General features: G+C 54.8%; 2 protein-coding genes and 2 non-coding genes across 4 annotated transcripts in view; 1 reads left to right on the forward strand and 3 right to left on the reverse strand.

Annotated features, from left to right (window-relative positions):
* VAC14 (VAC14 component of PIKFYVE complex) overlaps window positions 1-16,498 on the reverse strand; it is a 64,521-nt gene extending 48,023 nt beyond the window's left edge. The window contains exons 1-10 of the mRNA XM_037409196.1: window positions 16,338-16,498; window positions 12,508-12,658; window positions 9,993-10,160; window positions 9,244-9,306; window positions 8,113-8,220; window positions 7,257-7,366; window positions 6,127-6,233; window positions 5,017-5,151; window positions 4,586-4,732; window positions 2,546-2,606 (exon numbers count right to left, since the gene is read on the reverse strand). Of these exons, the coding sequence (XP_037265093.1) occupies window positions 2,546-2,606; window positions 4,586-4,732; window positions 5,017-5,151; window positions 6,127-6,233; window positions 7,257-7,366; window positions 8,113-8,220; window positions 9,244-9,306; window positions 9,993-10,160; window positions 12,508-12,658; window positions 16,338-16,441 (1,154 nt within the window). The 5' untranslated portion in view covers window positions 16,442-16,498. The remainder of the gene's footprint in view (window positions 1-2,545; window positions 2,607-4,585; window positions 4,733-5,016; window positions 5,152-6,126; window positions 6,234-7,256; window positions 7,367-8,112; window positions 8,221-9,243; window positions 9,307-9,992; window positions 10,161-12,507; window positions 12,659-16,337) is intronic.
* TRNAG-GCC lies at window positions 3,492-3,562 on the reverse strand. The gene has a single exon. It is a non-coding gene; the product is annotated as a tRNA-Gly (tRNA).
* Window positions 13,466-13,536, forward strand: TRNAG-GCC. Its single transcript has one exon. It is a non-coding gene; the product is annotated as a tRNA-Gly (tRNA).
* Window positions 16,499-17,702: 1,204 nt separating the features above from the next.
* Window positions 17,703-21,320, reverse strand: HYDIN (HYDIN axonemal central pair apparatus protein). Its single transcript, XM_037408895.1, has 3 exons — window positions 20,989-21,320; window positions 18,768-18,992; window positions 17,703-18,304 (listed from the first exon to the last, which is right to left on the reverse strand). The coding sequence occupies exons 1-3, from the start codon at window positions 20,989-20,991 to the stop codon at window positions 18,203-18,205; spliced, it is 330 nt and encodes a 109-aa protein (XP_037264792.1). The 5' UTR covers window positions 20,992-21,320; the 3' UTR covers window positions 17,703-18,202.
* Between the last annotated feature and the right edge of the window lie 774 nt (window positions 21,321-22,094).

A 22,094-nucleotide genomic window follows, 5' to 3' on the forward strand; every position in this document is an offset into this window, starting at 1 on the left:
CAGGGAGCCACAGAGCCCCTCCAGCCCTGTGCAGCCAGGCTCCCCCAGGAGTCAGTTTTGTCTCAGCACAGGCACAGTCTTCATTTCCTAGTAAATGGCACCAGGAAGGTCCCTCCAAGTGAAGCTGGCAATTACCCTAGCAGCATTTTGGGTTGCCAACAGCACGTTCTAGGAGCAGGGGGGACGCATGTGTCAGTTTGTGGTCACAGGAACGTGCCCAGCATCTATGCATCAAGCATTCAGACCTCGTCATCTTCTTGGATAGCATCTCCATGGAAGACATCCCTCTGCAGCCGCGGGGCCGTGAGCTCCTCCGCCCCCGCTGACCGAGGTCCTCCTCCTTTAGTCGCTGCTGCAGTGCTATCCCTCTGCAGATGGCTGTGTGGGGAGGGCAGGAGAAGGGGGCGTGAGAGCTGGATGCCTGGCGCTGGGCCATGCTCCATCACTCTCTCGCCGGGGAGACTGGGGGAAGCAGCGGGGGGGACATGAACAAAAACACAAGCAAAGAGTGACTTCATCTTAAAAGGCAGCTGCAACTTCCTCTGCTTGCAGGCTTCCCAGCTTTTCCAAGCAATGCTATGGTTTCCTGTGGTCCTGTCTTGACACCCAGTGGGCATTCAGCATGCAGGCAGCTGCCTGCTCCCTGGTGTGAATTAGGCTGCAGCTGGCTGTAGGTGCCAGCTCTCACCTTCCCCTGGCTCCACAGCCAAGCCAGACAGCCTGAGGAATAGATGGAGCACCAGGCAGGTACCTGGGGCTCTTGTTGGCCAGGTACAGCCCCCCAGCCCCATGCCAGTCCCCCACAACAGGTACCATGGTGAAAATGTTTCGGGTCCCAATGCTGAGCCAGCAGACATCACACAGGATGGGGAAATGGGCTTCAGGGCAGGTAAACCCCAGGGTAAAACCTGGAGTGTCTACTTTAACAGAGGTTAGGAGGGCTCAAGAACAAGACTCCCTGCAAAATCAGGTCTCTTAGAGACACGAAGAGTCTTGCATCCTGTCCCAGACGGTTTTCCCCAGTGCCCGGGGAGCCTGCAGACTGCTTCAGCTTAGGCAGCCGTTCTCCTCCCAGCTCCTGGTGACACTGTGATCAAGTCACTCCAGCTCTCCCTGCATCTGTCCCCCTTTGGTCTTCACTCCCTCTCTCCCCCACGTGCAAGCTCTTCAGCACAGAGCTGCAGTTATCACTTGTCTTGACTTAACACCTCTCCTTTTCCTTCCCCTTCCCAATTTCAGCCCTGTGCACACCCACTTCTGCACCTGCTAAACTTTAAGGGGTGAGGAAGGCCAGGACACAGCAGGAAAGCCAGGGAAAACCATTTAACAACCATAAACAAAAATCTAGACACAAATGAAAAGACCTGTGCTTTCAAGAGAGGAAAAAATGAGGGGCATGATTAAGACCAGGCAGTAGCTGGGCTTTGCATGAGTGCAAAAAAGGAACAGAGGGTACAGACCATCAACCTGAAAAGCTGACGCCTGCACTGCTCTAGGATGCATTATGATGGGCATCACGCTGGTAGGATGCAGATAGAGTAACGCGTCCTATTTCGGGGCCCACAACAACAAATAAATACATGCATCAGCACAATAAAATTGTTGGAAATCACAACCTCTGAGGAAGAGAACTGCAGGCAGCAGGAGGAAAGGGAAGATGCGTTACAAAAGTAGATGGATGTGTCCCCAAATTCACTGACAGCTGGATGGGAAGAAAGGTATTTGCAGAAGAGATAGATGAGATATTGGGAGAGATTGTGCTGGGCACGGAGCTGCTCTCTGCGGGCGTGGGGCTGACTAATGCCACGCAAAGCTGGCAGGGGGACAGGCTGGCAGCAAATGCTGCCGAGACCCCTTGCCTCTCCGGCAGTTGGAGCTGAACAGCATGGCCCCAGGCACAAGCCCACGGCAGCGTGCCGTGGTGGGCTGCCAGGACTGCAGCACAGAAGGCTGCGGTGCCCAGCAGCAGGGCCAGCGCTCTCCAGGCTCTTCTGCCAGCCCCAGACAGTTCATGTATCACCTTCTCAGAAGGCCTCTGCATCTCTGGCCAACCAGCACATCACTGTTCCACTACCACCATTCCTCTGCAAAGGCAGGAGGGAAACAAATGTCTCCTATTTTAGCCAAGCTACAAAGAGCCATAACCAAGGCAACCATTCACCTTCTCCCCATTTCCACCCTATCTTTTTAAGCCAGAGTGCGCCACCATGGGGGCTTGAAGGCAGGCGAGGTGCAGAACCCTGAATGCACAGGCACTTGCTGCCTCCGCAGACCTCCCCAGGGGGCTTTGCAAGGTCTCCTGCAGGGGAAAACACCTCAATTTACCACAAAGTCAAGAAATTTTGGTGCAAATGCATCAGAGAGAAGCAGTCAGCTCCTACAGCATCCCCAGTCGTCCACCCCACTGTGACCCAGGAGACCCCAACTGTTTTTCAGCCCAGACCATCTTTCTCCACAGCTTTGTCAGCATCTGTCAGTCACTGTGTGTACCCTGAGAAGCCTTCCCTTCTTCTCAAGCCCCTCTGAAGCAACAAACATACCCTACCTGGTTACTGTGAAGACACTGCTGTTGCTGAAGTTCGAGTCACCGGATGCATCCAGAGAGCCTGGGGGCAGGTAAACCAGAGACACAGTTAGTGGGATGGCAGGGAAGGTGGAGGCTGGAAAGCTAGCTGCATGACCTTCTGCAAAGACATCACCATCCATCATCTGAGGGTCCAGAGAACCTGAGGATCCCTTCTGCCTGCAGCGAGCATTTTACACTCCTTGTCAAACCCTTCTCCAATGCCAGAGGTACTGGGCGAAGCTGGTGGAGGACAACACTCCCCCGGCAAAATGCAGGCTGCACAGCTTTAGACCTCTGCCCCAAACTGGGTCTCTTCCTCTGTAATGGAGACCCAGACACATCCTTCTGACTGTTTCAACCATTCCCAAAGAAGGAGCTCAGAACTGCAGAGCTACCTTTCATCATCCAGATTTCAACGCCTAGAGATACCACACAAGCACAGGAAAGGCTGAATCCAACCCAGGACATCTCCACCTGGTCAGTTCTCCCACAGCATGAATCCATGCGGAAGCCAAGCAACCCAAACAGCTTTCCAGTCTCTGCTCTGTGCTAAAACTGGGTCTTACAAGCACCGTGACAAAGCACGAGAGGATGAACTTGACTCTTCATGCCCCCTTGTGCCAACAGCCTCTACTCACACACGGTGGCACCGCCACATCAGCACAACCAGGGAGCAGAGCTCTGAGTTTGCGATGCAAAAGCATCGCAGGTTTAACTGATCCTGCCTGCTTCAAGTGCAATCTGACCCCAAAGGGGTAGAGATTAAAGCAATTAAACTTTCTGTTGAATGTTTTCAAGCTCTTCTACTAGGTTTTAATAAAAGGAGGTATTCTTGGGACAAATACGGAATAAAAAAAAAAGTTAAATTTTCACTGCGGTGCTACAGCACTGGATTTTTCCCCTCCATGTCTTCCAAAAACACTACTGCATTGGCCGGGAATCGAACCCGGGCCTCCCGCGTGGCAGGCGAGAATTCTACCACTGAACCACCAATGCCATCCTGCCTGCTAGCAGCTCCTGCCGGCCCTGCAGCTCCATGACTCCCTGCCTTCAACCCAGCTGCTGTTGCACAAGAAAAGCCTTCAGCCTTTTAATTCCCACCTTCCTGCTCCCTCTTATGGCAGGATTTTCCAAAAGCCACTTGCGGGTGTGTTACAGAAGAGCACCGGGCTGAATGTGCAGCCCCGGAAGAAAACAACAGATTAGCCCACATGATTTAAATGTTACACGTATTTCATATGCCTGGACAAAGATGTACCAGAAGTAGCATGTAGTCATCCCAGGTCAACAGCTTCAAAGGGATGCTGGAAGGCTAAAGCTGCTGCTGTTTTCAGGCATTGGTCCACCAGGACCCTCTCTGTTTAATTTCTGCTCACTCGAACCCTCTTCCTGGTCTCCCATCCTGCTTGCAAACTTTTGCCTGTTCTGTTCTAGAAATTTTAGGACTGTGACAATACCCACGTGATGGTCTCAAGAGTAACATGAATGTGGAAAGGACCCAAAATTCTTCTCGTTTCTGTTCTCTACCCTTCCCCAACACAGGCATCCTCCATGTACACACTGATGCTCTCCCAGGACTAACACAGCTCTCTGAGCTCTCCTTTGGCTGACGGTAGCTCCTCCCAAACCAGCAACTGCAGGACAGGTGGTCTATTCTCTTCCCATGTTATGTAGCAAGACACTAAACACTGCACTATAAATTACCTTTTTCAGGTCAACTTAATGACTAAGCCAAAGTGAAGCACAGTGAGGGGATGGGGGTGCTCGCCAGGGAACACAGCACTGCCGCCCTGCTCGGGCTCCAGCCCAGATCACAGTGACCCTGCTACGCAGACAGCACCAAACATGTCTGCCTCAGCAGAGGATCATCTGTGAAACAGGACACAAGGCTCAAAGAAAGCACGCAGGTCCCACGTGCCCTGAGTTGCCCCAGGACACCAAACCAACCCAAGAACTTCTTGAGGACCTTCCCCTTGGCCTTCCTCACACCTCTAATGGTTCACACAAATGGGAACTCACTGTTGGACGCTGCCTCTGGCTTGGAAAGGGACTCCTCTGAGGTGGGCTCTGCTGGTAGGGTCTGCTTGGCCTCGTCCATTTCATCGTCCTCTGGGATGACCAGCTTCATCAGGCTCTGGTTGCACACGTTTGCCACTTCCTTGATGTCTGAATGTAGGCATTGTAAGGAACACACAGTCCCACATGTGGCTATGTGCCACATCTGGCCAGCCATGGAGAAGCCACTGCAGCCCCATCAGGGCTTCCCCAGCCCAGCTACTGCAACCCCCTTCACGTCCAAAGGGCTAGCGTGGGTTCTAGCACTTGGTGGGAGGACTTGTCCTGGCCCTCTCCAGCTACGCAGCTGGCCCTGCGCCCCAGGGGCAGGAAACAGGCACTTCCCTTTGGGTTGCTGTAGCAGGAATGGGAGCAGCTCCAAGTTACAAGGATACTCTTCTTACGATCATCATAGGAGAGACACGGCAGGACAGCAGTCAGGATCCCTGAGGAGTAAGGCAGCATCACCCGGCCAGCCAGCTGGATGAACTCCCTCATCCAGCACATGGCTGTCAGCTGGATCAGGTCATCTGGAAGACATCAGACAAGCAAAGGTGAGGGAAAGGACAGCACTGGCAGCTGAGCAAGCTCCACAGGGCAAGGACCACCTGCAAGCAGAAAGCTGCCTCTGCTCCATCCAGAATCACTAGTCCAGAGAGATCCTCGTCTGGGACAGCTTAGTCCCAGAGACAGACAAAACCTGAATCTGCAGTGAGGCTGAGATTAAATGCAATCACTTGGTTTCAGACTTAACCCAGTCCAATCCATAACCCATGTTTCCCCATTTACAAATATTCCGTCCAGCTCCCCAATGCACAAGGATATTTCCTCCGTCACACCTGTAGCAGTTGTGTGTCTGAGTCAAGCATCACTCCTCGAGCTGGGGTTTTATTAACTTCCCCAAGTCCTGAAAAAAGGGAGCACTGCTGGGCGAGTCGGCCAATGCAAGGCCACATTTCAGGCTTGAGCAGTGTAAATTCATTTGGCATCAGTTTAATCAAGAACAAGCAGTCTTCATCCATTTCTATTTTTCTATCTCACAAGAAACCGACTCCCATTCAGTAACATTTAAGGAGCAGTTTAAGATCAATGAGCACAGCTCACAGACAAGATCCTTCTCAGGAAACACATCTAACTACAGCTGTAACCCTCGGCCACTACCTACACAGCAGACCCACAGGAGCTACAGCGCAGCACTAACACAAAGCGCCAGGCACATCATGCTTAAGTCTCCTGTCCCTAAGGAGATCCTTCTGGATGTGCTGGATACCCACAGGTGCCATCCGCAGCCAGATATTTTACTGTCAGGTACCTCTGCTTCAGGAGGATGCCAGACCTGTATCTGAGCAGTGCCAACCGTGGGAGCTGCCTGTTCCCCTGCTTTCAGTGGGATTTGCATGCACAGTGACCAAGAAAAGGCAAGTGGGTGAGCTGGTGAACAGCCTGCTGAAAAACTCCTGGCCTCAATCTATGGTGGTTGATAGCAGATGCTACCTGCAACTCACCCGCCGCCTGGCAGTGGATCACCAGGATATTGGCCATTTCTGCAAACTTGACGCTGGAAGGATTCTTCTTGATCTCCTTAAGGAACTCCCCGAGAGCCACCTCGCACCTGCAGAGAGGCAGAGCAGGTGATTAGTGCTCAGTCACCTTGGAGACATTACAGAGAAGTTCCGGAGACCAGCCTCCTACACACATATATAGAAAGGACGCTGGTGGCACAGCAGGCATGCCTCCGCACAGGGGCAGGGCCAGGAAGAACAAGGCTGACAAGCTCGCCTTGCCCCAAGGCAGAGACTGCACAGATGCAAGGAAGGAGGCAACAACCATCTGGAGCCCCCCGCACCTTCCTGCAAATCCCTTAAGAGCCACACAGGCTCTGCTGAGATGGAGGTGTGCCTGGGATGCGGAGCAGAGAGGGCAGCAGCAGGGCAGGTGATACCCAAAGCTTTCAGTGCTTGTTCCTCAACAAGCAGACACCAGGAACCAAAGCAGTGGGGAGGATCCAGGAGGGCTTAGCAGTGGGATAGACCCAGGAGGGTTTGGCAGTGGGACAGACCCAATCCAATCTCACCACTTCCTTGTGCCCTACAGAACAGGTTCAGTTTTACTTCCTTCCAGTGCAAGAAGCCAAGATCCTCTGACCTCCCTGAGAACACGCAGCCTGTGCTTCAAAATGCTTCTGTCTTGAGACCAGCAATGGATCTGAGGAGCAAGCTTGCAATGCTTGCCTCTCTTCTCCACCCAGGAGAAGCTGGGTTGGTGCTCAACCTTGCTGAGAGGGGCTCAGATGCTACAAACTTGTTCACAGAGCTCATACCTCAAGCACACGTGAGCTTCTGTGGCTCTGATACTGGGTGCAAGGGCCGGGAAGGCAACAACTCAGCTGAGCCAAAACAGTTGGTCCCCCAGCACAGACCACAGTGTCCTCCACAGCCACTCCAGCCACAACAAGCTGGGGAAGGGAGGCCCTCGTCAAGGACAGTTTGATTCACCAAGACAGCCAGATTGCTCTGTCTTCCACCATGCACACGTGGTTTTGCTGCAGTTACACAAGAGCTGCAAATAAATGAAGATGGTGACGGACAAACTGAGCAAGACACAGCCCTCGCACTCGGCCAGCCTCCACACTCACATTTTCCGTATCTCCTTGCTGTTGTCTCCCAGGATCTGGAAAAGCCCATCCAGGATTTCTGGCAGGTAATCCAAGAGGTTGATGTCAGGCACAGACTCTAAAACCAGGATCTAGCTCAGGGGAGGAATAAGAAAGAAGAGGTGAGTTTTGCAGAAGCTAACTGACATCACCAGCACAAATCTGGCACAATACTGAGGAATTCAGAGCTGCCCACCTCAGAAAGAAGCTGAGTTAGCACAGGAAGCAAGCGATAGCCTGCAGCATCGCTATGTTTCTAGTCACAGCTCTGTAAAATGCAGCAGGGATCAGGAATGACTGCCAAGATGCGTGCAGGCAGACCTGGGATGGCACACAGTACGGCAGAAAGAGAGCGCGCAGAGGCACGGTCTCCCCAGAGCCGGGCTAGGCACCGAGAGCCTCTGCCTCGCACAGAAAGGAGAAAGCAGGCAGAGAGATACTTTGCCTCCTGGAGAGTGACATCTCTCCATATCACTGCTGGGTGATGGAAAGCAGTCTGGCACTGCCCCTTGGGAGACTGTAACCTCTAGATCCAGTATAGTCATTTATACCAGCAATACTCTTACTTTCTAACTTGGTATGCAACGTCCTGAACCTGGCTGGCAGAAGTGAAGTATGATGTCCCCGAGACTACAAAAGCGAGGTGACGGGAAGTTGGCAATTTAAAGAAGCAGGTGAAAAACTCTGCTGCCTTAAAAAATCCCATCCATATAAATTCAGGTGCCCAAGTTCACACATTGCTGCAAATATCTGCTGTTTGCCCAGACACAGGATGCTGAGGGGTCACGGTATTTTGGAGTTTGGACTGGTCAGCACACATGGCACTGTGTGTACCTACCCAGGATATAATGAACTGGCGGGCATACTGGTTGTTGGAGTAAATCCTCTCGCGCAGCAGTGGGATGAAGCCCACCAAGTCAAACTGGTTGCTCTCTGTCACGATGTCCTGCAGAGCCCAAGCAGAATGTGTTAGGAGGGATGGCCACCACCACGTCCACACAGCCACTCCCACCCAGCCTTTTTTAAGGCACATGACAGGAAACAGATGACAAGCAGCTGATGCATGGGTCTGTAGGTCAGGAGACCCGGGGAGAAGGAATCACGTGGTTTATTCAGCCCACGAGCCAGTAATTCCCCTTGGGCAGGGACTAACGCTGAGTGGGACCCAGACAAGGAGGCTCCTGCCCGCTCTGTGCCAGCCTGCCTGAACAGATGGAGGATGGGAGCTTCTCCCATTCATGCCTCAGTGGTGTGTTGCACACATGAGCAAACACCTTTGATGTAACCAGGCGTACCAGGGGTGGGAGAGTACCCTGGCTTTCCTTTAAAGCTCTTCCTACACGCCTGGTGGGTTTTGCTGCATGGCTAACTCTCTCGCGCCAGGGCAGTGGAGCAGATCTCCCAGCAAGAAGGTCTGCAGCAGGCGATGCGGAGACTGTGTTAACTGCTATGATAACGAGAAGGAGTGAGGGCAGTACCTAGCAGTGAACCACTCACCTCTGAACAGCAGAAAAAAAACCTGGGAGGTCTGCAAGAGTAAAAGCCTGTAGGCAAGCAAATTACCAACCCTGCCCCTCACCTCGAATCAGCAGCAGAACAGATCTGCTCACATCGCCACTTGCTTAGGCAAGGGAGGAGAAGCAGAGGAACAGCCCTTCTGCTGCCTTGAATGGGGCTGCAACTCTACTTGAATTAAAACCTCGCTCCTCCAGACACCCACTCCCAAGAGCTGAATGCACATGTGACACTGTGATAACCTACCAGCCCTTTGACCCAGCTGCCTGACATCGCCACCAGTTCCTCAATCTAAAAGGCTACGGTCAGTGAGGGGAAGAAATGTTTTGACAGTAGCCACAGGACTGAGCGGGGATGGTTTTAGCGGCTGCAGCCTCGGGGACAGACACGTGCCCAGCCAGGAGGACGTGCCCACAGCCTGCACCAAGGATTCTCAGCTAGAGAGAAAAAATACCTTGAGAAGCCGATCGAGGAGCTCAGAGCCGCTTTTGACGTTCGGATCAGGATCAGCAGCCAGCTGTGAATGACAAAAACAAGAGCCACTACAGCAGTGGGTCCCAGCTCTGCTCCCCACTCTGCAGCGAAGCTCCCAGCAGGCTCACAGGACTGCTGCTCCCCTCTGGCATTACAGGGACGGACACAGAGAAGTCTCTTTATCTCCACCTCCTCATCAGGCCCTAAGAAATTCTCCTGAGAAACTTCCTAAGGGGGGCATCAAGCACCCGTCACCTCCCCTGACTACGCAGGTTTTCACGGGCCAGCAGCCACGCTCTCAAGTGGCGGAGAAATACAACTTGCCAGTGAAAAGCTGCAGAGACAGGCAGATGTAGACAGGGTATCGACCCTACACACCCCACAAAGCCATAGTGCTGCAGAGCCACCTCGCCTGCAGCCGTGCCGTCAGCCTCATTTTCTAATACCACTAAACAAGGAACAGGAAAACACGTCTTGGAGGTGAGAACAGAGAACAAGCTATCTTACAGTGAACTCATCACCCACAGTATCAGTGGCTACCGTGCTGCTGCAGGAACTGCTCCTTTGGTCCTTCAGACCTGCTGGGCTCAAAGCAAACCAGTTTACTTGGAAAGATGATTGCAGACAACTTGGTTGGTTTGATCCAGACAAGACGAGGACTAGGGAACAAGCCTTAGGTCTCCAGTGTGAGAAAGAAAAGCACATGGGGGTTGAGAGGAAGCTTCTTACCTTGCTCAGGCCATCGAAGAGTACGTTGAAATGTGGGAGGACGGAGCCCCTGGCCACCTTGACAATGTTATAGAGAGCCTCGCAAGCGTAGTACCGCAGCCGACTGTCGGCATCGTTGAAACACGTTAGCACTGGCTCAATCAGCTCCTTCAGGTAGAGCCCAGAGTCCTGGTGGACAGGAGAGGACCTGTTAGCTGAGGACCACACCACAGGGAGAGGGAAGAGATGGCGCTGCCCTGGAACATACTGCAAAAATTCAGGCCCACAATGGCTTAGTGCACCTATGCTGGATAGGATTTATTCATGAATTTTTAACTTTATTACTGAAATTATTGAATTTTATAATTCAGGCACAGTGACAGCCAACTGAGCAAGGTGAGAAGTTGTTTCAAGGAAGTCCACACCAGCCACTGAAGCAATCACTGCAGCTGTACTCAGCTGGTTTTGATTTGCAAAGCTGTGCAAGAAGTTTAGGCAGTTATTCAAGTGCTCGAGTGCCTTTCAAAGCAAGAGGGGCTGTTTCCCGCTGCACTCTGCTCATCTCTGCGGTAGACTGGCCCACAGAGAAACCGTCCCTGCCTCCCTCTGCCCTGCCGGCAGGAGATGAGGCAGATGCCCAGCAAAGCCAGCAGTCGCTGGCCCTCACGGCAGTCAGCTGCCGGCCAGGATTTATCCCACACTGCCAGCTGGTTTCAGTGTAAACCCACCAAGGTTTCCAGGACCAGGGAGAACATCCCAGAGAGCGACAGACTGAGCCTACCTGCACCTTCATTTAAGCAAAGAAGCCCCTGGTCTGTTGGGCTACTCTTTGTAAAAGTCAGGAGCTGGGTAGTGCAGAGGAGCTGGTGGGTACAGGCTTCACAGAAACAGACGACTGGCAGCCCCCACAGCACCATCCTGCCCTGTTGTCTCCAGAAACACCAACTCAACCGTGGTTCCAGCTACCAGACAAGGAACAGCTTCAGCCTATGGAGCTGTTGGATGAAGCCACTGTGGGGCTCTGATTCGCAAGCAAGATTTGACACGCTGAAGTTTCTTCTCCTGGACCATGGAAGAACCATGCTAGGCTGACCCTGACTGCCCACAAGCGAGTATCTTTGCTAACAAGGCACCCTCCCCACCCCAGAAGACTTGCTTAAGGATTCACCATCACAGCGGGAGTTTCAGACAAACCCACAGGTAAATGCAGGAGGTTGGCTTGTTTTGAAGTTTGAGGAAACAGGCTGGCACTTCCCGAATATCTAGTAAAGGAGACAGTAAGAAAATCAACCGCACATGGGCTAGCAGATTAAAGAGTTCCACTCAAAGATTTATCAGCGTCCCTCAAGACCACCAAAACCAGCTCCCCCATTCCCTAGAGCCAGCTGCACCAGCAGCCCTAGCAGCACGGCGTGCCTGTCCCTGCACTGTGCAGGAGGAGCAGGCGTGTTACGTGCCTGGGCTGAGGGCAGAGCAGAGCGTTGTGCATCCCGGGGAGAATGGTTTTGCAAAGAGATTCTGTGTTTTAACAAGATGACGAAGACAGTAGCACTGCTAGAAGCCCCTGGCCACCAGCATAAAGACAGCTAACGCAAAAGTTGTCAGGCTTCAAAGCACCCGCTCAGACTGATCATGACTGTCATTAGAAGGAGAAAAAAATAATTAAAATCTACCTCAAAGCTCTTCCAACAGGCACAACCTGCTCTTCCTGCACCCTCTGCTTTCACTGATGTACACCTTACCATGGATCAAAATGACTCCTTCCCTTGCAGGTGCTTTCAAAAACCAGCCGCATGGTTTGACACAAAACTCCGATGGAGCTCTGAGCCTGCAGAGTCCATCCTCCCCTCCATGGGGACAGGGATGCTCTGGCATAGCCCTGGAGGCAACTTACTGACTTTGTTCTCGTTACCGAGAGAAAAGTTATAGAAAAAGTGCGACAGAAATCAGCCAACTTCCCATGCAAGAGGCACCAATATAACACCTCCAGAATGAGACAGAGCCACCCACGAGTTCAGCAAGTAAAACTTCTGCCAAGCCCAACAGAAAGCTGCTACCTCAAGCTAACACAGCTCGACACCTTATGCCTCTTGCTTCTTTTGACTACAACTCTGCCACCATTTGGTCAATACCTTAGCCCTGCTTCCCAAAGGTCCTGCCCACACTGCCGGAGCCGACTGAGTTGGGGGTGGGAGATGGAAGGGCTGCAACTCTTCTCAGCTTCATTAACACAAATTAGTACCCACCCTGCTGAGTCTTGCCCAGCTGCTGGAGACCGAGGACAGACAGATGCACTTAAGCCATGCTTAGGGGGCTGCCAAAATGCAGTCCAGGCCAGAAAGCGCTCCTGTGCCCAAAGGATGCGGCTGGGTGTATTGAGGAAACCCAAAGAGAACCCAGCTGTATTCCGCAACACAGGGAGAGCTGGGGGGCCGCAGCGCTGCCAGCCTGAATCTTCCCATCACACTGATCCAGGACAAGCCACCATTCTCCCACTGCAACCCACACAAGCCAGAAAACCCACACCCACACCTACCTTGCCCAGGGCGATGGAGCAAGCAGCCAGGCCAATAAGTCCCCCTTTCCGGCTGTGGGGGTGCTGGGAGAGCGCAAACTCCTGCGACAGGATCTGGATCACGTGTTTGATTTGAGACGTGTTGTTCTGAGCCACAAACTCTCTCACCAGCCTGGGGAGGGAAGACGAAAGCACCCAGGGGGGCTTTAGGTTCTGCCTGATACAAATGCTTGGGGGCTCAGCTCCCCCCCCCGCTGTCAGAAACAGGCATTTTCAGCCACGACAAATGCCAGAGAAAGCAGTACTGAAACAGGGAATGCTCAAGGAGCCCACAGGTGAAACCAGAGCTCTCCCCTTCTCCCTGCTCACATCCAACAGGGGCTTGCTGCCATCTTGCTGCTCCCAGCCTGCAGCCTCCTAGAGGGTTCGTGAACTCCCAGCCCAGGGTGATCTGTCAAGGGCCACCTCACTGCAGTCGCATGCTGGCGGAGAAGAAGTCACCAGATCTTCAAACACCCTCTCCCACGCGGTGGGTTACAAGGGTCATTCACCCCCCGGCACGGCACAAGACGGCAGCAGAGAACTGCTCAGCACACACTAGGAGCGCTGGGGGCCTGGTAGGGAACTGCTGCCCACCAGACACATATGCAGCGCCAAGATTTTGGACCTTTTCAGCCACCTACGCATCGCTTCAGCTGATACTCCATATATTTAAATAAGCTACTAACGGTATATTTAAATATACTCTTAAACAGCACAAACCTTAACAAAAAGCAAAGGTTTCCATCTGCAATACCGGCTCCTCCCCAGAGATATTTAACACATCAGCTGCACTTGAATGGAGAGACCTGCAACCCCGCTCCAGCCTGGGCAACTGCTTCAAGCTCCCAGGTCACCCAACTGGTCTCCCCTGCGGCAGAGCTGCTGGCCAGCCAGGGAGGCGCAGGCAGCTGTGCAGGCAGCTGTGCAGGCAGCTGTAGCATTGGTGGTTCAGTGGTAGAATTCTCGCCTGCCACGCGGGAGGCCCGGGTTCGATTCCCGGCCAATGCAACGCTTTCTTTTTTCTTTTTTCTTTGACTTCTATACATTACATGGACCCATGCATCTCAAGATCTCAGCCTAGATAAGGATCTTTACCTTAGTCTTCACAGAAGGTGCAAAAACCTCCACTGCCTAACTCCATACACGGGGGTTTTTAGCACTCTATTGAATCTCATGTTGCCCTATCCCAGACAAGTACCATTGGCCAGTATTCCACTTGATAATCCAGGAAAACTGTTATAGAAAATGTTCATGAACTCTCCTCCCAGAACAACTAACGCCAGCTGTGTTCTCATTCTGCTCCAAGGCAAAGCAGCTGCCCCCTTTCTCCCTGGGGGCATCACACAGTCCCCCCTCGCTCTCCCTGCTCCCAAGCAGAGTTCTCCAACAGTTACGGCCCAACCCATTCCCCCAAACCGCTGCTTTAGGGAAAACAGCTCCATCTCCAGTCCCACTGAGCAGCACAGACTGTCGGGGTGATCCTTTTACTGACAAAGCTCTGTTTGAACAGGAATAACTTTACAGACTTCCTGCAAAAGTTTAATAGGCTCAAGATTTAACTAATAAGGCAAAAAGGTACTAGCAGCATCAGGGTCTGCATGCAGCAGGAGCTGCTCCCACATTACCAGCCAGAGGACGAGGAGGTACCTGAGCTAAAAGGCAGCGAGTCCCTCCTTGCTCCGTGCCACAGACAGGGGAGAGACGCTGCTGGTGCTGCTCTGCGATGGGTTTTAGCTGGTCTAAGCCTCTGTATCTGCAGAAAGGGTTGGCTCTTGCCTTCCTCCTCCTCATACCTTTCCCAAATTGGGCTTCCAGCTCAGTCAGCTGAACCTTCTGACTCCAAATCAGACTTTGGTTGGTATAAACCAACAACAAAACCCTAATCCTGGGGCAGAATAACTCAGAGCAGAGCTGCTTAGACACGTCGAGGAGTATCACCCCTCACAGTGGCAGCAAAGGGGCAGTTACTGAAGTATCCCTGAGGCTGTAGTTACGAGGACAGTGCAGCACACCTGCCACAACCCACACTTCAAAAACTACTCCTATAATGAAGAGAGAAAACAAGAGAAAGGTAAACACACAGAACAGAAGGGAGTAACTGAGTTGAGTTTCTCCCTGAGCACACACTCACCCCATCTTAAGAGCCATTTTTCTCTGCTGCCCATGTACACCCTTCCCACGCAGGACACTTATCTTGAAGGCACACAGTTCCCACCCCAAATCCCTCCCACACCTCCCACCAAACCCTCAGCACAGTGGCTCCATCCCCACGTCCCTGGCTGCATCTCCCACCCAAAATTCAGCCTCTCCGGCTTCAATCATGGTTCCCAGCAGCTGCCCGGAGGGGATGCTTCAGATCGCCTCCATCAGTGGAGCTCTCAGGCAGTACCCGGGGAGTACACGGTCCTTCCCAGGCAAAGCTGCGGACCAGAGCAGCACAAAGCACCCAGACCAGCGCAGGAAAGGCGTGCAGGCAACACAAGGGGGCACGGCCATGCCAGCAGGCACCTGCAGCCCTTTGGAGAGGAAGGCCTGAGCTCCATCCAAACAGCGGTGATGCAGAGAGAACGAGGCAACACCCAGCGGCCAGGGATGACAGCAGGCGTGTTCCCACCTCTGCAGCTGGACCGAGCACCCAACGAACGAGGGTGAGACCTCAGGGAAAGGGGGATGGCACCACAAGGAGACGAACCCCGGCTGACATGAGACAGGCCCTTGATGATGGGCACAACTGCCCCAGCGCCAGCCTGCTGCAGCTCCTGCCCAGTGAGACCCTCATGTTCCCCAGTTGTGCGCAGGGCTGGCACAGAGCCGGCAGCCTCCATCAGCGTTGCAGAAAAGCAAGTAATGCAGTTCTGAGCTTCTAAAGTTAAACTGCTCACACGTTTGCCCCGCGCAGCGCTGTGCAATGGCCCTGGGGACCCATCGTCAGGCCGGGCTTTCTGTGCTCACTGGCACGAATCCTGCCCTGGGACACGGCCTCGAGCTGGTGGGTCCCTGCTACAACCGGTCGGATGAGGCTGGGAGACACAGAGCAGCTCTGGGGGAGAGCCCCTCCTGTCCGGGCACTGCCCCGGACTGCTGGCCACTGACAGGACCCCTGCAGCCCCTTCCCCTGGCCCGCTGGCCACTGACAGGGCCACTGCAGCCCCTTCCCCTGGCCCACTGGCCCGACAGGGCCACCGCTGCACCTTCCCCTGGCCCGCTGGCCTCTGACAGGGCCACTGCAGCCCCTTCCCCTGGCCCGCTGGCCTCTGACAGGGCCACTGCTGCACCTTCCCCTGGCCCGCTGGCCTCTGACAGGGCCACTGCAGCCCCTTCCCCTGGCCCGCTGGCCTCTGACAGGGCCACTGCGGCCCCTTCCCCTGGCCCGCTGGCCACTGACAAGACCCCTGCAGCCCCTTCCCCTGGCCTGCTGGCCCCTTACAAAGCCACTTCAGTCCGTGGCCCCTGACAGGGCCACTTCAGCCCCTTCCCCTGGCCCACTGGCCCGACAGGGCCACCGCTGCGCCTTCCCCTGGCCCACTGGTCCCTGACAGGGCTACAGCAGCCCCTTCCCCTTGAAGGGCCACCGTGCCCCCTGAGCCCCTTCCCCGGGCTCCCGGGCCCGCAGCCCCCGGGTGCCCTGGACCCCGTCAGGATGCCCCCGCAGCCCCCCCCGGGGAGCCCAGCCGCTCCCCTCCCGCGGCACAGCGGGTCCCACCCCCCCGGCGCCGCAGGAGGCTCCCGCGCCGCAGCCCACCCTCGGGGCGCCGGGGCAGCCCAGCTCCCACTTCCCCGGCCACCCCCCGCCCCTCCCCGCCTCTCACTTCTCAATCTCGAGAGCCGCCACCTTCCTCTTCTCGTAGAGCTTGTCGTTCAGCGCCCGCACCACGCTGGGCGCCAGCGGCGCCAGGTCCCGCTCCGCGTTCATGGCCCCGCCGCCCCGCCGCCCCCCGCACCGCGCCCACGTGACCCCTGCGCCAGGCCGCTGCCGCCCCCGCGCGGCGCGGAGGACTCCGCCTGCCCCCCTCAGCCCGCTCCCCTCAGCCCGCTCCCCTCAGCGCCCTCCCCTCAGCCCGCTCCCCTCAGCCCCCTCCCCTCAGCCCGCTCCCCTCAGCCCGCTCCCCTCAGCGCCCTCCCCTCAGCCCGCTCCCCTCAGCCCGCTCCCCTCAGCGCCCTCCCCTCAGCCCGCTCCCCTCAGCGCCCTCCCCTCAGCCCGCCCCCCTCAGCCCGCTCCCCTCAGCCCGCTCCCCTCAGCGCCCTCCCCTCAGCCCGCTCCCCTCAGCCCCCTCCCCTCAGCCCGCTCCCCTCAGCCCGCTCCCCTCAGCGCCCTCCCCTCAGCCCGCTCCCCTCAGCCCGCTCCCCTCAGCGCCCTCCCCTCAGCCCGCTCCCCTCAGCCCCCTCCCCTCAGCCCGCCCCCCTCAGCCCGCTCCCCTCAGCGCCCTCCCCTCAGCGCCCTCCCCTCAGCCCGCTCCCCTCAGCCCGCTCCCCTCAGCCCCCTTCCCTCAGCGCGGCGGTGCAACCCGCTGTGCCAGCAGCTTATTCAATAATAATTTTTAATAAATATTTATATTATAAATAATATTGTTTATATTTTAATATGTAATAAAATAATATAAACAATATGGATAACTAATCAATGTATTTAACACTAAACTCCAGCAGGGTTTACTCTCGCTCCAGAGTTAATCGCTCCCTCAGGTAACGAGCCCAGGGGCGCTGAGGACTGACCTGTGAGGGGGGAGGCCGCGGAGGCAGTAGGGCCAGGCCAGGCCCGTGCCCCCCGGGCAGCAGACCACCATCTTGCCGGGGACAGGGGCCTCACAGGGCACCGGGTCGCCCTTGAAGGAGACGGTGATGAGCGCGGTCTGCTTGGGCCGCAAGCTCTCAGGGCCTTGGTGACAAAGGCCGGGGGCTCCACCGCGCACTGCAAGGCCATGGGCTGTGGGAAGATGTTTTTGAAGGGGATGGCGGTGGTGCCGCCAGCCCTGATGGGGAAGGGGCCCTGGGGCTCGGGCGGGAGGGCCAGGCCGAAGAGGGGGATGCCGTACCCCCCGAGTGGGGACCAGAGCTGCAGCGTAGCCCTGGCTTTGCCCAGCTGGCAGGGCTTGTAGGTCACCTCCACGCTCACCTCCGAGCCCCCCAGCTGGCGGGGGCCACTGACATGCGGAATTAAACTCCATAACTCAGGGTAAGTTATAAAGCAGGTCTGTTTATTGTGGCGCCAGGTGCAAGCGGGATCACTCCTAACTTGCACACTTAGTTGTACTCACAATACATATTTATACACTGAAGTTGGTTAGTTCTGCCCAAAGCCTACACCTACTAACTAATTATTGGTTAGTTGCTTTCTCGCTTCAATTTAAAGGTACAGTTCATTTTAAATTTACTGGGCATGCTCCCCGAGCGGGGCATTCACTCTCTTGGTGGGGGGGGGAGGGGGCTTTGAGTAGGAGGTCTCAATCTCCCACTACCACAATTATTTTATCCTAGTGTCCTTCAGTCTTACCAGTTCAGTAGTTTTTCTTTTAGCAATTAGCAGGTCTGTGTCAGAGGGCTACTGATTTACATTCTTGTGGGGCTCATGTACATCTGTACATACTACCTGTCCCTTCTGAAGTGCTGAGCAGGCCGAGCTCCAGACCTTCTCTGGCAGCCAGGGGGGCTCCTGCCTGCCTGTTCATGGTTCCTGTTAGCTATGCAACTGCTGCCTGCCGAGTTTTAGGTTTTTCACTATATTTTCTCGCATCAAGTCACTGATGGTTTTTGCCATCTGGAAGTCAGCGCAGTGGGTCTGCACAGGGGAGAGAAGAGACCCGGGAGGGGGCAGGTCACAAAAGCAGAGCTAGCACCTGGGGAAGAAACCAATGCCCCCCTGCCATCATGCTAGCCGGGGTCCCTTTCCCCTGCCTGTCCCCCCCACGCCATACCCCAGGGGAGTGTCCACTGGAAATGGCCATAAGGACTGCCCAGGCGTGCCGAGCAGGGACAACCCTGCACCCAACCCCCAAGAGATCTTACTGCCACAACCGGGGTGTAAAGTAAAATTCTGGGCACCATGGACCCAGCAAAAGCAGCTCCAACAAGGCAGCAGAGAGGGCTCTGCAAGTGGGTCATGCCCCAGTCCAGCTGGGGACAAGTCCAGCATTGGTGGGAAGACCCCCGGGCTCACGTGGCCGCCCTCAAAGGATCCCTCCATGCAGAGGGCTGATGCTGGCCGGAGGAGCTGCCTCTCAGCCAGGGCAGGCTGGGGTCACCTGGAGAAGGTACTCGGTCTTCTGCTGGGCATAACTCATTATTTTAGTGGTGATGGTCTGCCTAGAGCCCAGTGTGGTGCAGAAGTAGAGGGGCTTCTCTGGCCTGCTCATGGTGGCTTTCAGGTGCAGGCCGTAGTAGAAAGAGCCCAAGTCGCTGCTCTGGAGCACCAGGCGCCCCGTGCTCTCACCCGTTTTCAGGGGCTGGTTCTCAAAGACAAGATCAGCCTGGGAGGAATGAAGGAAAAACCAGTGGGTCAGGCAGAGATGGGGAAGGCCCAGGCTGGGGAAAGGGGTCCCTGGCGTGCTCACGCAGTGCTGGAAGGCAGCCCAGCACCTTCCCTTACTCCAACTCCCCCTCTCTGGCCAGCGCCTTGCTGCATCTGGGGCAGCGTTCCCTTGGGGGACTGTCCCCAACAGCGCAGAGCCCTCCAGCAGTATCGCAGAAGCTTCCCACCCTCAACCGCACACACCTCCTCGCAATCCAGGCTGCAAACACCCTACCAGTCAGGTAGGGCATGTCCTGCAGCCACTCTGGACTGAAAGTACCCACGCTAAATAAGGAGCGTGAGGCACAAGGACCTGCCACATGAGGTCTGACAGGAGCTTATCACAAGGGGCAGCGTGGCAGACTCCACCAGTGCAGGGCAATTCCCACCTGGGATTTTCTCACACAGATTATTAGTAGGTGGGAGCTGTCACCCTCGGACAGAAGCCCTAGATGGTACATGTAGGGCATCACCCTTCAGGAGTACAGGCTCCCAGAAAGACTGCAGGGAGAAGAGAGCGTACTAGATGAGCTTTGCTCCAACTTGCGACTGTGCAGGAACAGTGAAGTACCGGGGAACACTGACGTGAGGCACTTTGCAACCTATGGCAAACGTCACCGGGACAGCCAGAGGGTTGTCCACCTTGACGGTGGAAGACACTCTCTGCCGAGCAGCGGTGGTCATTTCAACAGTGCCGATGGGTTCTGAGGCGGTGGCCTTGAAAGTCACCATATAGAACAGGTACTCCTTGGTCACCTTGGTAGCAAATTAACGGGGCCAGGACTGAAGTCAGCTGCTTCGATCCACACTGTTAAACTCCCTCCATCTCCAGGACTGAGAAGCTAGAGGCAAACCTCCTGCAGAACAGTTTCTGGCCAGCATTCATTCCCAAACCATGTCCAGGAACTAGCAGTAGAGATGTCTGTGTAACAGCCTCTGGGAAAGTTTCCGGGTGCTGTTTCGCACCCCAATACGGCCAGACTCGGCACTCAGCATGAGGGACAGCATTAAGCCCTGCTCCCTCGTGGCCTCGCCTGCAGAGCTGAATTTTGCTTGTGTGTGATGAGAGAAGGCTTTGGGGAACAGCGCTGCTCTTCACGCCCTTTCCTTCCTTCCCCTTTGCCAGCTTCCATAACTGACGGCCGGACAGCTGATGGCACAGCCCGGCTTCAGCACGAGTGTGCCCTGTGCCGGGGCAGAGCCAACGCCAGGACCCACAGCCGAGGGAGATGAGCACACTCGGAGCGTGACGGGCTTTGGCTGGGCTCTGCCACCCTGACCATCGGACAAGCTGCCTGTGCTAGGAAACACGAGGGTTGACAGCTCTCCGCGCTCCTCTTCCCAGTAAGACCCCTTGGACACAGAGCCCGGTTTCCCCGCAGAACCGCGCTGCTCCCAGGGAGACCATGTGCTCAGGCACGATCAGGTTAGCGCAGGTTAACGAGCCACGGCCCCGCCGCTGGGCTCCGGCAGCTGCTGTGAGCAGGGTCTCTGCCTGCAGCAAACACTCCTGCGCCCGAGTTCGGAGGGTTCGTTTTAGACAGTGACTTTGCGTTCGCCCTGGGCTGGGGGACTGCACAGAGACAGTGACTCAGGTCAGCTAACGCGTTGTTACACCATCAGTTTTCCCAGACTCAGAGACTTCCCCAAGTGGTGCCCTGATGTCCCCTTGCCGGTCCTGATCCACCACGTGGCTCCCCCCTGAGCCAGGTCAGCTCCTGCGCAGAGCACACGTGTCAGAGCAAGCACAGGAGGCTCTGAAAGGCCCTGAAAGCGGGCAAGGAGAAAGTCTCCAGCTGCAGCTGGGAAGATGGCAATGAAAGCGGATGACAGTACAGGGATGAGAAAGCAATCAGTGTTTTGGGGTGAAGTGGCATGTTCTTCTCCCCATGCCCTCAGCTACCAATTGAGACACCCCGGGCATGCCTAGCTGCCACACTGAGGCAGCACCTTACCATCCAGGCTGGGTGGAAGCAGCTCCCCAGTGTGGCTCAATGCCCTTTCGTCCTCCACAGCCGCCATCCAGTTGTATTCCAGCGCCACATTCCCTGTGTTGGACAGCAGGAAAGTGAAAAGCAAGAAGGAGGAGTGAAAAGAAGAGGACTGTGACGTATGAAGGCACGGACTCTAATTGTGGCGCAACCAGAGACACGTTATTGTATAGAAAAGCTCATATTTATATCTCTGGGCCTGGATACAAATTCCAGCTCCATGTACCACCAGGCTCAGGGCAGAAACCATTCCTGCAGTTACATGGCTATATATCACTACAAGCATGCAGACACCTTTTTGCTACTAGATAGCCTAGAATGTTTCTCTTTCTTACTTTCCTTCACATATACCCAGCTGTTCTCTCAACTCCTGCCAGGTCAGACATTCTCCATCCTCCTCTCTCATATCTCCCATCAGTAATGGTCAAACATTCTCTGTACTCCTCTCACACATCTCTTTTCAGACGTTCTCTATCCTCCTCTCCCACATCTCCCCCTTTTTTGTTTGTTAACTGTGACAAGGCAAAGGTTGCGTGTAGCTGGGTGACCATGACCTGATTTATGTTATGGTCAACTAAACGCTGAATACAGGAAAAAAGGCATGGGAGACATAAGGCAAACATCAGTAAGGCGGTTAAGATAATTATAATAAATCCTGCAATACTTTTGATCCACAGCCCAAAGTTTCCCAGCCATAAGAAGAGACCAAAGGCATCCCACCCCTGGCTCTGCTGCAGATCTTTGTTTAAGACTTTTAAGTTTTGTATGCTTTGTGAATTGATTCAGAGAGGTCACTCAGATTCATGCAACACATCACATCAAGTCTTCACACCCATATCTCTGTGCTAACAATAAAAATCAATAGCAGCTCGGTTCTGTAGCAACATATGATGGACAGAATGGACATCTGCTATTAAGCCAAAAAAAAAAAAAAAGCAGTATTCGTAGCATTACTTTCTTTAGCAAGCTAGCAGCCTGATTTACAAAGCAAGTTAAGAGCATGTACTATTCCTACAGAAGAGATTAGAGAAGCAAAAATGCGCTGTGCTGCATTCCAGAACTCAGCCTGA

This window comes from Falco rusticolus, chromosome 15 (assembly GCF_015220075.1).
Source record: "Falco rusticolus isolate bFalRus1 chromosome 15, bFalRus1.pri, whole genome shotgun sequence".
NCBI classification, from domain to species: Eukaryota; Metazoa; Chordata; class Aves; order Falconiformes; family Falconidae; genus Falco; species Falco rusticolus.